The sequence below is a fragment of the Lepisosteus platostomus genome, chromosome 12 (genome assembly GCF_059453375.1).
Source record: "Lepisosteus platostomus isolate fLepPlt1 chromosome 12, fLepPlt1.hap1, whole genome shotgun sequence".
NCBI lineage: Eukaryota > Metazoa > Chordata > Actinopteri > Semionotiformes > Lepisosteidae > Lepisosteus > Lepisosteus platostomus.
Genome location: NC_142622.1, coordinates 8555853 through 8571137, shown reverse-complemented (window position 1 = coordinate 8571137; position 15285 = coordinate 8555853). Strand labels below are relative to the sequence as shown.

At 40.0% G+C, this 15285-nt stretch overlaps 1 protein-coding gene across 1 annotated transcript in view; it reads left to right on the top strand.

Moving 5' to 3' along the window:
• stk3 (serine/threonine kinase 3 (STE20 homolog, yeast)) overlaps positions 1-14950 on the top strand; it is an 86579-nt gene extending 71629 nt beyond the window's left edge. The window contains exon 11 of the mRNA XM_088600783.1: positions 10361-14950. Within this exon, the coding sequence (XP_088456909.1) occupies positions 10361-10519 (159 nt within the window). The 3' untranslated portion in view covers positions 10520-14950. The remainder of the gene's footprint in view (positions 1-10360) is intronic.
• Positions 14951-15285: the final 335 nt, after the last annotated feature.

Here is a 15285-nt window from a genome sequence, read left to right as displayed (position 1 = left end):
CATTTGCACGGTCCTGTGTCTTCATGGCATTGGATTCCTGTTCACATGCTGTATAGCCCAAGGCTTCTCAACAAGTGGCTCTTTCAGTGCTGCAAGAACCTTCATTGCTATATCGAACCTGCTGATTGCTGCCTAAAGAATTAAGAAACTGGTTATTGCTGGAGTGGATTTGCAGGGTGTCGGTCAGAAGGTTGAGCAGCTCTGCTGTAGCCCGTAGAGATATAATAAGAGGGTACGGTTTACATAATCAGCTGTTGCCTCGTCACGTTCAGCCTTTCAAGATCAGTGCACTCTTCAGTAGGGATGGAATACGACTAGAGCTGAGGGACAGCACTGCCTGTTCTTCTTGACTTAGGATTTTTTTTTGTATGTTAGGTTTCTGAAATGCTTAACAGGCTGATATAATTAACAAAAAGGTAAAGTCATTAAATTCTGCACTTCCTGTTTTCTCTGAGCTAGTCATCAATTCCCCCAAAACGTGGGTAATACCACTATGCCACAAGTTGTAAAGAACAATTTGTTTTACAGGTGTCACTGGTAATGCCACTTTCATGACTCATTACTGCTTTTGCTGAGCATATTTTCAGAGCTGTCTTGTCAGAGATGCGCCACGACAAAACAGACCTGTAAACGCTGGCTAGCACAACCAGAACCGAATGGTAGACATACGTAAGTGGCACAGCTTTAGAGACAAGTTACAATTTTAATCATTTAATGGTTTACCTTGTGCTGGAGAAAACTTGTAGAACCATTTTTGATCAAGTAAGAGGAAGTTGGCATTTTGAATTTAAAATGATTTGTTTTCTCATTCAATCACACCGTTTCTGAACTCTAGATTGTTAAAAATAGCCACTTGTTCTGATTGATTACACAGGGGGTTGAAAGCGTGTCTGTTAGACTTACTGTGCTGTTCTGTGGCATTGTTTGAGTCATGTGGAAACAGTCTAGTTGGTGGAACAAATGTTCAGGAACACAAAACACTTTTTTTTTTCTTTTTGGCAACATCTCCACCTACCTACATCTGTATCGGAATGAGAAGCGGATGTATCGCTCCTTGCAGTATTTAAAGGAAGTAAAATTTCCTAAGATTTAGATTTAGACTTAAGGGTGTAAGCTTTTTGGTGTTCAGTGGCAAACATCTGTTAGCAGTAGAGACAGAACAGTTGTGCTTTGTGTCTCAGATGTTTTTCTTGCAGGATGATTTTTTTTTTGTTTAAATGATAATCTATGTAAATATGAGATGCCAGGTGGATTGAGAGAGCAATTAGCAACAGAACGCTGGGTTAATTTACATCAGATGAGGATGCACATTATTACCCTCTTATGCGGGTATAGATAATGATCACATGTATTTAATAGTCAGCCTGATTAGGAAGAGAATTATGGGAAAATGGCCTTCAAGTTGGATGAGTTCACAGCTCACAGTGGTGGAAGACTGAATGGGAAGAGATCAGAGCACATGATGGACAGCAGAGCAAGAAATGTCTGAAAAGGTGTCCGTCTTAATGACCCCCCACCCCCCAGATTATTGTACGTTGAGAAAACTGTCAAGTATTAGAATGCATTAACTCAACAGTGCAAGAATGTGTCAGCATGATATTTTGGACCTGGCCCATCCTGGCTAGCAGAATCATGAGAGTATGTTATTTGTGGATCTGAAATGTGGGCGTCACGTCTGAGAACCTTAAACCTGGAGATTTTTGTACCCTCTCCGCCCCCCTGACGGGAGTCTGATAAATAAAAAGTTCTTCCATGAGAATCCAATGAGAAATCAACCCAGGACGCTTGTGATGAGCATCTGTGAATTTGTTTAAAATGTAACATAGTGTCTGCTCCCTTACAGAAGTTTGAAGATAGGATTTCATGATGAAAGGCAGAGCATAAGTCGATTTGACATTCAAAGGCCTAAGAGCTTTCTTCCTGGTTGTAGCGAGCTGCACAGCGGTACTTTGCTTTCTGCGTGTGTGCTGTCTTTCCAAATGCACACGAGCTGAGAGGAAGAGGCTGACTCACAGACACGCTAGTGCTTGCGTGAGATGCTATTTCTTGGTTTTTGATTTTTCAGGCTGAGTAAAACTGTCATCAGTATTCTGTTTTATTGCGCAAACCTTGCAGCTGTGGACATTATAGAAGGCTACCTCGTTTTTAACAGCTCACCATGTCATTCGAGAAGCAGCAGAGCTAACGTTTCTGTCCTTGCTCTTTGGCAGAGTATCCTCCCATCATCTGTCTATGCTTCCACTATCCAAAATCACACAACTTCTCCTGGTAACGAACCCTGGTGGTTTCTTGTCGGTCTTGGACAATATGAACTGTGGCAGGAGGTTTCCTGGGGCTGTGTAGCGTCAGTGGGAATTTGCCTCATGGAGTTCATTTGCAACACCCAAAACGACTTTCAAATGCTGCTACTTGAATCAAAGCAATGTATCTGCAGCCGTGCGGTTCGGGCTCACCAGCTGCAACCTGAAGGCTGCAGGTTCGAATCTCAAGTGGGGCATTGCTGCCATACTCCTGAGCCAGTAACTTCACTCAGATTGCCCCCCTCAAACTCTGCAGTACAGCGCACTCCTGCAAACTGGTTGGCGCTGGATGAGGCGGTGTGTTTGAACAGGGGTAAAAAAGTCTCTTAATCTTATTGCACACACTCTTGTACCTTTTTTTTAAAGCAAAAATGCATTTGAATTGGAAGTCATTTTCAGACAGTGAAAAAGGCTAGAATTTGATCTTTAAAATAAATAGGTCTGCTTTATTACCCGTGGTTACTCATGGGCTTTGTACAGTGCGGTACGTTACACGCAGCTCTGCTCTGCCTCTTCTGGGGTTCACAGTCACTTGCGAGCTCAGAGGCTCAGGGCGTCCCTCCCTAGAGGGCAGCCAGCTCTGCGGTGTCTCAAGGGAGAGCTGCTCTCTGCACAGAGCTCGGTCATGTCTGCAGCACAGGCTAGTCGCAGACTGTACAGACCCAATGAGAGGTCCGCGTGAGCGGAGATGTTTGGAACACAAGTGCGCTCGATAGCACGCGATGATGTTTGAAAGTGCTAATTACATTTTTTTGGGGGTTGTTGACTTGTTAGGATGTGGTCGACAGCAGTGGATTGAAAATGCATATCACTTGCATTGCGTGAATGCTAAGTGTTCACGTGTGGCAGGGTTAAGCATTCCCCTTCTGCAGAAATAATGAAACCTCTCCCTTAGGGTTAATGATTTTTGAGGTGTCTGTCAGAGTACACACATTGTGTTTAGTTCGATATGTAGTTCTGCAACCATGTGTGGGGTGTTATCAAGATTAGTGCTATGCAGCTTTTGGGAGTTTCAGAGCCTTAAAGAAATGTATAAGGAGAGGGCATTTACTGAAGGGAGCCAGTGTGATTTCATTGACGATTTATGAGGCTATTATGATACATCCTCGCTCACAATGAAAACCAGACTGCAACCCGGTAAAATGTAATTGCCATCTAAAAAAGAGCTTAACTGCCTTAGCTGAAAAGTGATTTTTTTTTTAGAAGAGCAAAGCAGGACGGACATAAATTCATAGTGGTTTGAGTCTGACTTTGCAAATGAAGCTGAACCACAGAACACAGGTGGAACTACAGGGAATTGTATTGAAAATGGAGAAAAGAAGACCCTTCTTTACCCAAAGGGTTAAGTGTGGAACAAGCTATACATCCATATTCTTTCAGAAAATGGCTGAATGAGATCAGATCACTGCTTTTTGAAAAAAGGCCACATGACGTCCTCTAGTTTCTAAACTCTCTTCTTACGAAGCAAAAAGAGTGTGGACATTTCAGCCATTTTAAAAAGTTAATGAACTTTGCATTAGCAGGTAATAGGTGAACAGCAAGTTTTCTAAAAAAAAATGTCAAACTCTTATAACCAGCAAACATAACTACTAATAATTACTATTAATCATTATTTTATTACTGTTTTTTTTACAAAGCATAACTGGTCATTTTGATTTAGTAACTGTCTGTATCTTGCTTGGAATTATATCAAAGTAAATAATCAGCATTATTGTGGTTAAATATCAGTCTCTTTATGAAATGTTAATTGGTTGTATGACTCATTTTTATCTGCCCCAATAGTAGTTTTCTAAGTAATTGAAAAATGGTAAATGAGATGATAAAGATTTGTTTTCCCATTAATCTGAATTATTTAATAGGATAGAGAATTGATGGGTATAATACCTCATTTTTGTGGCTAGCTTGTGTTTGTGCATTTATTTCTAATTTGTCTGAAGGAAAGCCAATCAGTAGGAGTGTCAGAGATGTTAGCAGTTTGCCAAGCTAGATTATTTCTCTTTCTTGAAGTGAACATCTTGGGACTGAACCAAAGAACTCAGCGTTTTTCCACTCTAAATCCCTATAATTCATGCTTGTTTGTTGGCTATGGCTTAAAAAATCTTTAAACAAGATCCAAGTGTCTTCATCTGAAGAATGTAGAAAAAGCCTGTTCATCAGAAATTCTTAAAATATCTATTAGATACAATCAGTGGGGATTCTCTTTCATACTGCTTCTAACCCTTGTCATGAAACAGTGATTACTAAGCTCCTTAGAAAATACAGTAGACATCTGTTTGGTAAATGTGTGTATAATGTCAGTCAAGGTCTACTTGTTTGGTGACTTATGTAGAATTCCAGTAGGTTTGCTTAAAATCTGAAATGGGTTTATATAGATCAATTGTTTTAGAACAAACCAGGAACTTTAATGCCAATATTTAAATATCCCAGAGCTCCCATAAGAAGTGATAAGCTTGCTAATAAAAAGGTAGCTGCCTGGTAGAGCACAGGGTAATCAATAGAATTGGATCCCAACATTGGTCCTGGAGGAACACCATGTCTGCTGATTTAATTTCGATTGAGCTCAACATCTCCAGAGCTAACCAACTACATCATTAATCTACTTGCTTGTTTAGACTTCAACCTGTATCTTCCAGTATCCCTGAGTCATAAATACCTGACTTCAAGAGTACTGTTTCCAACAGCTTCAACACATGGTCCCCTCTTCCTATACACTTGCTTACCATTATTTCTGTCTGAATAAATCTTACTATTTGGTCAACTGATGAGGAATAGATACAGGTCTGAGTGCCATCGTTGGACACACCCCCCATGAGTAAGTGGTAGTGTATCGGGCATGCCCATTAGGATGTTTTTTTAACTTCTGCAGGGGTCCAAATAGTTACATTCAGGCAGCACCCATGAGCAATGGCTGCTCTGAAGTTTGAGAATTTTTACAGAGCTGATCCCAATTACAAATCCCGTTCTCCCATAAGACCCAAAAGCTTATTTATGTATATGGCCCAATTAGAAAACTGAAATCAGTGACCCTGTGATGAGGTACTTGACAGGAGAAAAACACAGAGAAGACCCAGCATTCCCCTGGAACTAGGGCTGGGAACCACTGTACATTATTATATAAGTACTTTATTCTCGGCAGCCTCAGCATAGAAACTTCATGGGTGACCGATTTCTGATGAACAAACAATGGGAAATCTAAGGTATGAAACACTTGCACACAATCAGCATTTTTCCATTTGCAGATGTCCAGGTGGCATCATATCTACTAACAAACCCAGCTTACACCTGAATGAGAAGAGTTCAGATACTCGTTAATTGGCAAATTTCATACCATACCTTGTAAAAGCAAACCTGAAATAGAAAATTGCCTGTGATTAACAACATACAGTACCTGGAGCAAAGAAGGCAGTTTTTCCCCAGGTAGATTGAAAGCGATCTTTAACATAAATGGCAACCCCACCTCCTTCAGAAGATCTATCCCCCTGCATCAGTATCAAGGATGAAAACCACAGACAGTACTTAGTGCCTCATTCCTTACCTGGCAGATTGCTTTTGGTTATTCAGGTTTCAAGATTTCTTGAACAACATAACCAATCCAATGATTAATCTTAGAGCATATAACGTGAAGTCAAAAAGCCGCTCTTAAATGTATCTGCTTTAATGTAAAGTCAGGTTTTATCATTTCTAGTGCAGTAGTGATGTTTAGCATGGTGAGGAATGAAACCCAGTGATATATTTGGCACTCTGAAGTACTTGTGTAAGTGCTTTTAATTGCCCTTAGATTTACAAGCAGGACTTGAATCTGTGTGCATAATTTCAAGACCTTCCTCGGCAGTTAATTAACTTGTTTAACCTAATCTGGGCATATGGACTGAATTTGTAATAAGTGTTGGTATGTTCTGCCAAACCAGCAGCATTGACCAGACAGTGATTGGAATGAAGATTCTTTCCCACGAGAGGCACACTTGTGCCGTGGGCACATGGATAATTCAGAGACACGGCGGAAGCCCATACAAACCTGGATTAAATAGGCAGACTCCATACAGACGTTTCACTAGTCGCGACTCAAACCCAGGACCCTAGTGGTGACCGGCAGCAATGTAACTGCTGCCCACTTTAAGCTTTTTATTTTTTGTTTTAGTTACTTGAAATAATTTAATGGTATTTTGATAAGAGCTTATCTGGGTTTTCAGTAGCAAAGCCTCTTGTTCAGGCTTTTTTTCCTGTGCAGGGACACGCTATGAATTATTAAGCAACTAGTTCAGAAGTGTCCACTCTTGATCCTTCAGAGACGATCCGTCTGCAGGTTTTCATTCCATCTCAGCTCTCAACAAGTTAAACTTACACTTACCTGGTTACTGGACCAGTTGAAAAGCTCCTTCTTAGTCTTCAAGTGCTGCAGTTTTAAGGAGATCTGGAAAACCCACAGACACCAACCCTTCAGGACCAGGATTAGAAACCCTTGATCTAGGAAAAGTGCTTGTTTGTCGGGCAGATGCCACTTAAAATTATTGCCCTTTGCTGCATTTCTGTAGTATTTTTTTTTCCCTGGCTGTATGATGTACTTCACTGAGCTTTTGCAGGAGAAGGAAGAACATTTATTAATTTAATTATGAATTCAGAGCACAATTTAACAATTTTAACCAGATTTTCGTTTTCCTTCTTTGGCTTGGAATGTTATTATATATATGAAGAACACCCACATGCAAATACATTTGTGAAGAAAGCATTCAGAATGATAATAGGCTTATGAGCAGTGGCAGGTATCATGCTGTAATGCTTTAAAGAGCTCCACAATGCATAAGCTCTTTGACATGGATCTGAACAGCACGATTAGTTCGGACTGTAGTGTCAAATACATTTCATCAGATAATGCAGGGACTCAAAAATAAGCAGACATGTCTTGATGGTTACAAAATGAAAAGGAGCACATTTCAAAGCAGAGTGTTTCAAATCTGTGAAGGCTAGAGATATGTAAATTGAGAGCACAAACATATGGTGCTTTTAAGCATCACTGTACCTGAACTTCATGTTCATTTTGTGCCATGCCTCTTAAGTTCTTTCTTGAAAACAGTGACCTGTTCAGGTCATGTCTTACTAAAAATACATAATTACAGTAGTTTAATTTGAGGGCTGTTGCTAGCTAATCTGTAAATCATGTACTGTTCCTTAGCAATAAGACAGGCACAAAAAATGCAATGCATTAGTATTTTGTTCTGTTCTCAGTTGGTGTCCTGGTTTCACCAGCCTCTCAATTCTGATAAAACCTGTGTACCCCCTCCTCACAGACATGAACACAGCCTCGTGCTTGACAAGACATAGATCAAAGCCGCTAAACAGGCAAGTCACAGACGAACACTGGATTAGCACTTCAAACGCATCCTGATTCTCCCTAGTTTATCTGTGAGCAAAAACACTGACGCTGTCCCCTTAATTTTATGCCCTCTGGCTCAAGATGAGAACTCCAGCTGTTCAGTCACTGAATGGCAACATACAGTGTCTTGGGTCAAGATTCCTACAGGAAAGTGACCGCGCCCATTTCTGACTATTTTCTGCATGTTAAGAGGTTGTGTTCTTTTCTCTAAGAGACCTGAAACATCACTGTCTTGACAAGGACTCACCAGCCTGGTCTAATTTCTTATCCTTAACTATTGGTGATCCTTAACTTATACACTGGCTGTTATAATAACTAAAACTGTTTTTAATAAAACAAAGCAGTCTCGAAGTTAATTCACGCATATCAACCCAGGTGCTTATTTGAACCTATTAACAAAGGATGCATTTTTTATAATTCTGTCACATTTAGTCTGATTGTTTTTTCCAGAGGATACAATCCCTTGGGTTACTTGAATAATTATCACTAGACTGTAGGATTTAATCTTGAACACAGTCACTAGATTCATACCGGCCTATGAACTATAATAAGGAGATTTCTACATTACAGGCCCTGATCCATATGTGGAGATGAGTCATGTGTTTTTGAAGTACTTGCTATTGTTTCTTTAGTAAAGCATTTTATTTTTATGGAAGCACATATTTTAATTGGAGGGTCCAAAACAAGCATTGACATTTATTTATAAATCCTACTGGATAGTACATTTAATTGTGTAATGAGCATTTTTTGTCTATTTAAATTGTAAATGGTTACTTAATGCAAGGTAATATCAATGTATACTTGTTTTATGGGGTCTTCTAATATTAATGAGTACAGGTTATAAGCAGTTTGTTCATGTGATTTTATCGATAGTGGTCAGTGTTATTATATAATATGAACGTTTAGTGCTATGGTAGTTTTTTTTTCCATGAGGTCCTATGTGATAAATCTTTTAGGTGGCTAACATTGTGTCCAGTCACCAAATGGAAATTGTTTTGACACCATGCTGTCATTGTGTATGGACAGCTGTCATTTTCATGAGTGCTACAAGAATGTCCAATACATGCTAAAAACTGAAGAGAAACCTTATCTAAATTAGAAAATTCTGAACTCCAATAGACCAACTGAATTGTAGCCCAGAATTTTTCATTAAAGTATGTTGAAAGGCTTTTACACTTCTCCATGCAGTTCATCCCTGGAGACAGCCCTAGCAGGTAGATTGTGTTGGGTCTTTTAGACTTGTGTGCCGCAAGACAAGGTCAGTGCACACCTCTAATGCAAAAGGGGTTTTTAATTATGTGCAGTAAAATTGATCTAATTGACGAACTGTCAATGTTAATGATGTTCTTCCATACAATGAATTCACTTGAAATCCCACCACACTGACTCGCTGCTTTCTTTAGCTTGAAATACATCATGTCTTTGACTTGTAAAGAGTTTACAGTGTACAGAAATGTGTATATATGGTATTTAGTATGTGGGTCTGTTTACTTATTTGCTAATCATTTTTTTGTTCCATAGCTAAGATGACCATGATGATTCTGTTCACTAGGATGATCAATGGGATTTTAAAACTGCCCTCCAATTGAGTCGAATGAAGCTGAATTGAAAATTGGTTCTGAACACTCATGCATGAGCAGCTGTTCACAGTTCCTATAAAGATTCAGATCATGGGAACAGCTGAACTCAATTTAACATTTTAAATTTGGTTTTATATTCAGTCGTTGTTTTAACAAATTTGGTAACTGCAAAAATGTAGATTAACATGAATATTTACAATATAATTTAATAGCATGCCTTCCCTAATTGTATCCAGGGTGTTGTTGCTTAATTACTTGGTTTCACAATGGTTTTGCTACACACAGTTCAATAAAATACCAGTTAAGCTTTGTTAATATGAAACCTAATTCCAAATTACCTGCTAGTTAAGCTGTTCACAAGGTCTGATCATCATCAAAAAGTGAATTTACAGTGCACAGGCATTCACTACCAATTTTCATTTTGGCAAACCTGAAAGACTGAATTTATATAGTAATGCTTTTCAATTAAAGGGTGATTTTGAAATTTCATCTCAGTGTCACAGTCAACAGTTATGTTGTTGTTGTCTTGTCTGTAGTTCTAGAGATGCAAACAGAGATGAAACCTTCTGTGAGACTGCTGTGACATTTGTGAAGCCAGCTGTCATATCATAATCTTCAATTCTGTTGTGACTTTGAAAACTGTTTTAGGAAGCTTGAGATCTTCCCTTGTTCTTCTGTCGAATTACATCTTTCAAAGCCATTATCGGAAATTGATTGAGCTCTTGCTTGTCAAATGTTGAAGGTTTATCCCCTGGGGAGAGGAAAACCTATGTAGTCATTTTATGTAATTGTTATGCTTGTTGTTTTCCGCTTCTGTGATTTTATAAACCTTGGATCAGGGAGAGCATTAGACAGTTTCCTCTTCTGCATACGTTCTTTGCATGCTTTTGGTTTTTTTGCTCGCTCCCAGTCAGCGTCAGAAATCGTTTAGAAGCAGCCCATGAAAAGGGGGGATCAAGCGACCGAGATCCCAAGGCAGCGTGGCTTACAAACTCAACACGCGCTGCGGCAGGTTTAACCAGGATCGTAGCTGCTCCGGCGCGGCGCTGCGTGCGCGATCAGTATTAATCAGCCCGTCTGTCTGTCTGTCTGTCTGTGTGTGTGTGCAGCTGAAGAACCTGAGCTTTGAAGAGCTGCAGATGCGCCTGAGCGCCCTGGACCCCATGATGGAGCGCGAGATCGAGGAGCTGAGGCAGCGCTACACCGCCAAGAGGCAGCCCATCCTGGACGCCATGGATGCCAAGAAGCGCCGGCAGCAGAACTTCTGAGCCCCCGCCCCCGGACTGCAGGAGCCCAGGGTGCACCGGGAGAGCCGGGCCTGCCCCGCTGGCGCCGAAGGGCGTGCTCCATCTCGTTCCTCCCCGCGTGCCGGTCCTCCTCATCCAGTACCACACGGACAGCACCAGAAACCTGCCGCAGAACGTCACGAATTACTTAAGATTTCTTACAAAAATGCTTCTTGGAAGAGGCATTCGGGGGGGGTTATTCCTCTTAATACAGTTTCCTTTGTCGTCATTAGCAACAACTAAGTCTTCAACACCTCCTGCTGGTTTTTCATTCGGTATGAATTTGGGGGATTCCAGAAAGATCGAAACCAAAGAGAAACATGAAGGAAGCGGTTACACAGTCACAGTCGTAGTCCGAGATGAATTTGGGTGCCTTAAAGTTTCAAGTCTAGTTTTGTGGGCTGCACAAACACAGTGACCCATAGGTAGTACAGAACTGCGATGTATAGGGTGGAGAGTGTTTGGGGAATTTCAAGACTGTAGAATGTTATAAATGTAAAAAAACAACTTTTAGGTGGGTACTTTTGCAAAATTCACGAGCATCTTTGAGGGACCAACTAAAATTTTAATCATGGCTTTGGCCACTTGAAGTGGATTTCTGAAATGAGTATTGCTGACATTTATTTAAAAAAACATTGTTCATATCAGTTGATGTGCTGAAGAGCATTGTTTCCATCAGTCAAGTTCACGTTTCCCCTTCTCCTGATGTCCTGTAGAGCCTATTTATGCATTCATAATAAGCTATGCACTTTTTTCATGCAAATGTTTAAAACTGGATTTTGTTTCTTGTGGTCAAAGAATGATAACATTTGCTTTTTTTGAAGCCTATTATCTCCCTCCCCTTTTCTGCCCAATGCTGTCTACTGAAAAGTAAAACAACTCACTCTTTGCTTGTGATGTTGAATCTACGTTGCTTTCTGCCACGGCGCCTCATTCTTATAAAACTGCAACATTTTTACATAGAATAGCATTTTTTTTAAATTGTGTTTTTATTACTCGAGTGATATTCCCTCCTGGGATGCTGAAGTTTATAATGCAAATTAAAATTTCCCAGAATTAAAATCACAAGTTTGTATGTCTTGCGGAATACTCCATAATCTTTTTTCTTTTGAAATCTAGAAACATTTACTGTGAGTCGATATTTTTAGAAATCAATATATCTTAAGACACTCAAGCCCATGGGACAGACTTAGGAAGGTTCTGTAAATTGTGCAGCTTTCTTCTAAACATTGTCTGAAAGTTTCCAAAGAAGCACAGAAATCAGCAGAAATCAGTGTATCATTTTGTTATTATAAGAAGGCCTATCCTTATGCTGAAGTTTCTATATTTCCAAATGTCATGCACTTTTTTGAACTCAGGGTTGGTTTGTTTTTAAACACTATTTTCTGAATACTGTTCCTTCTCTGCTCAGTGTTTTAGATAATGGGAATCATTCTTGGTAAAAAGCTAGTTTTTGTGTCTTCATTGGCTGATTTTAATTGCTCTGAAGTTTTGTTTCTAGACAGTGGTAATGATGTCTGTTTGTTTCTTTAGTTTTATGCTGTGTATATATAGTGAAACATAGTGCATGCTATTTATAAGGTATAATCTTGTGCTAAACCCTTACTTGTTTTAATAGGAAAGGATGTAAAATACATACTTAAGAATGCTCCTAAATGCTCTTTTCCTCTTTAAACGTTATTTCTAGAGATCAATGAGCTACTTAAACAGTGCTTTTGTTGCAGCTGAATATTTTAATGTTGCCGTTTTTATTTTTTTTAATTTTTAGAAATATATACGCAAGTTAGTAATCCTTTGCACCTTACCCTATATTCAGAAACTGAAGGACATGGACTTCACCTCTGACTGAGAAATAAATGTGCTTACAGTTTTACTAAGTTCAAGTGGAGAAACTCTGATGGATCTTTCCTGGACCACTTACAAAGCTGATTGATTACTGTTGGTTTACAAAAATCACTTTAGCTTGTCTTTAATGTATGACTATGATGCTCAGTGGCTGTAATTTTTAGCAAAGATTGTTTTTCTTTCATCTGCAGGTTAGCATAATCAGCACTGATGGAAAGAGGACAAACAATTCCTTGAACTTCAGTTTAGTTGTGTTCCAGTAATTGTTACATAGACTTCAAAAAAGGACTTACAAAGGCAGCTTTTCAGTATCCATGGAAATCAGTTGCATAAGTACATTGTCTGGGATGAGTTCTGTTTCTTTACTTCAGGGGACATTCTTTCGAGTATGTTTGTAGAACCTCCTGCACTGTGATATCTGTTCTTGACACTCCAGTTGGCATGTAGTTCCTGGCAGACGGGTTCGTGGGGGTGTTTGTGAAACAGCGTTGTGTAAAGACACTAGGCTCGTTTGACATGCTTTAGTGTTCCTGTTGGGGGGCACAGTGGTTAGCCTTGCCCTCTTGCAGTGCTGCAGCCCTGGGTTCCATTCCAGCCCTGGGGTGCTGTCTGTGTGGAGTTTCTATGTTCTCCCTGTCTTGGGTTTCCTCTCACAGTCCAGACGTGCTGGTAGGCTAGCTGGCTTCTGTGAAAATTGTGTGAGTGTGTCCGTGTGTGTACGTGCGTGCCCTGTGATGGCCTGACGTCCCATCCAGGGTGAATCCTGCCTTGTGCCCGTTACCTGCCAGGATAGGCTCTGGCCCCACCTCATCTCTGTACCAGATGAAGCAGTTAGAAAATGGATGGAAGTGTTTCTGTTGAATTTCAGTCTTCTTATTTTGGAAACAAAATGTTGTTATGGCTGCACTTGCAGGACTTTCAACAACCTCCCCAGACAAGGAAGAGTTTCTCCTAGACTATAGACCTACATTGTAGCTCTTTCCACTGTGGTTTGAGTGATTGTGTTGTAGGTATAGACGTTTTGTAGTAAGCTGAGTTACAGTCGGTCTTTTCCAGACTTGGTTTGCGTTATAAATGTCTTTTAAGGTTAAAAACTAAATTTGGCTGCTCTGCTCTGATTTGGACAGCATCCCCTCAATTTGTCATTTTAGCAACTGGTGCATTTATTTGCAAACAAGCCCACAGAATTTGATGTTTCCAGCATGGTTGCAAGCAGCTCACATGATGAGCTGACTTTTAGGATGGCCACATCTTCAGGCAGAATCCTTTGTTCAAACCATTGTACCTTCATTGGGTAAGAGAATTCTGAAAGCTATGGTTATAGAGGATCGTAATCACATCACACATTGCGCCTTTACCATCTCAATTAAAGCTCAATAGATTTTGCTCACATTGACAGATCTACACTTCGCCATAATAGTTTAAGGACTGTGTTCTCAAAGTCATTGATCAGTGAGAGCACCTTTGTAGGTGTGAATTTTGTTTCTCAAGCTCTCTTAAAATCTTACACAGACATCTTAAGGGAGCCGACAGTGTGAATACCTTACTGGAGCCATGTACAATGTGGAACTTTGTGTTGTTCAGTAACGTTGCAGTACATGTACTGTACCAAGAACAGGTGATCATCCTGGAGCTTGCAACCTTTGGTGAACTATGGATGGAAACCAGCTTTCATCCGAATTACAAGCAGAAACGAATTTGTCCTTCCCAGCTGTAGCTTTTTTTCCTGTGGAATGCCACATGCTTTTGGAGTATATTTCAGTATCGCCCATAAAATTTCTTGTAAACCCACTTTGCAACATCAATCCAAATCTATTTGTATGGCTTAAAAATCTCCTTCTTGTCAATAATACATGTACATTGCTCTCCACTGACAATCACTGATAAAAGTGTCAGGCAAAATGGATAAGCACAGTAGTAGCTCAAGGATACAAAAAGATTCAATAAAGACCTTCAGAGGACTACAGCAGAAGAAAAGGTTGATGGACTGTCTAAATATATTAAACTTAATATTGTATGTCTTTCCAAGGTAGACTGTTAATTTTTTTCCCCAGAAGGATACGCTGTTTAGAAACTGGCATTACAAACATAGTTTTCGACTGTGCATGTTTAAATAGAAATCGTTTGAAATTCTCCCCCATGTTAGTTAGTATTACTCATACTCTACTACATACCATTTTTGTTAATGTACAGTAGTTAACAGTTCTCTTAATGTAAGTCTGTATTAACGGTGGTGCGACACTGCACTCCATTTAGATTTTGCATTATGCTTACAGGTTGTGTGCTCAATTAAAAATTGGACTTTGCCAGAACGTAGTATGCAAGCAGTTCCATTTGGACTGATGGCACAATCAGCCTCTCCATGTCAGGAAATCTCCAGTGACTGGTCTTGTGACGATCAAGGCTTGGTATCGCCTTGGTTTGTGTGTGACATCAGCCAACATAGAATTGCCCGTTTATGAACTGTGTAAAAAAAAATTGAAATGGATGTGTAACTTCTTAAGGGAGACACTAACTTATTTTCTGAGATGTATTTTCCTACAAGACTCATTAAAGAACTCCACCCTCTTCGCTGGTCTGCCTTGCTTTGTTTGAGAATACAGAAGTTCCCAGAGTAATAACAATTGTCTCAGTGTGTTCACTGTGCATTCCTTCCACACAAGCATGCGTAGAGCTGGATTTCAAAGGGAATTATTAACTGTGCCAGCAATATCGTGTCACATACAGCAAGAAGACGGGGAACCCCCCTCCCTCTGAGTCCAGTGCTCTAATGAATGTTGCTGCTGTACCTCTGGCCAGTGTGCAGAGCATGGAGGCTTGTGTGCACACGTGTGGGAGGAATGGATCTGCTCAGGAGTGTGTGGAGCAAAATAACAAGGAAGGCCTTTATAAGCACTGCTGAA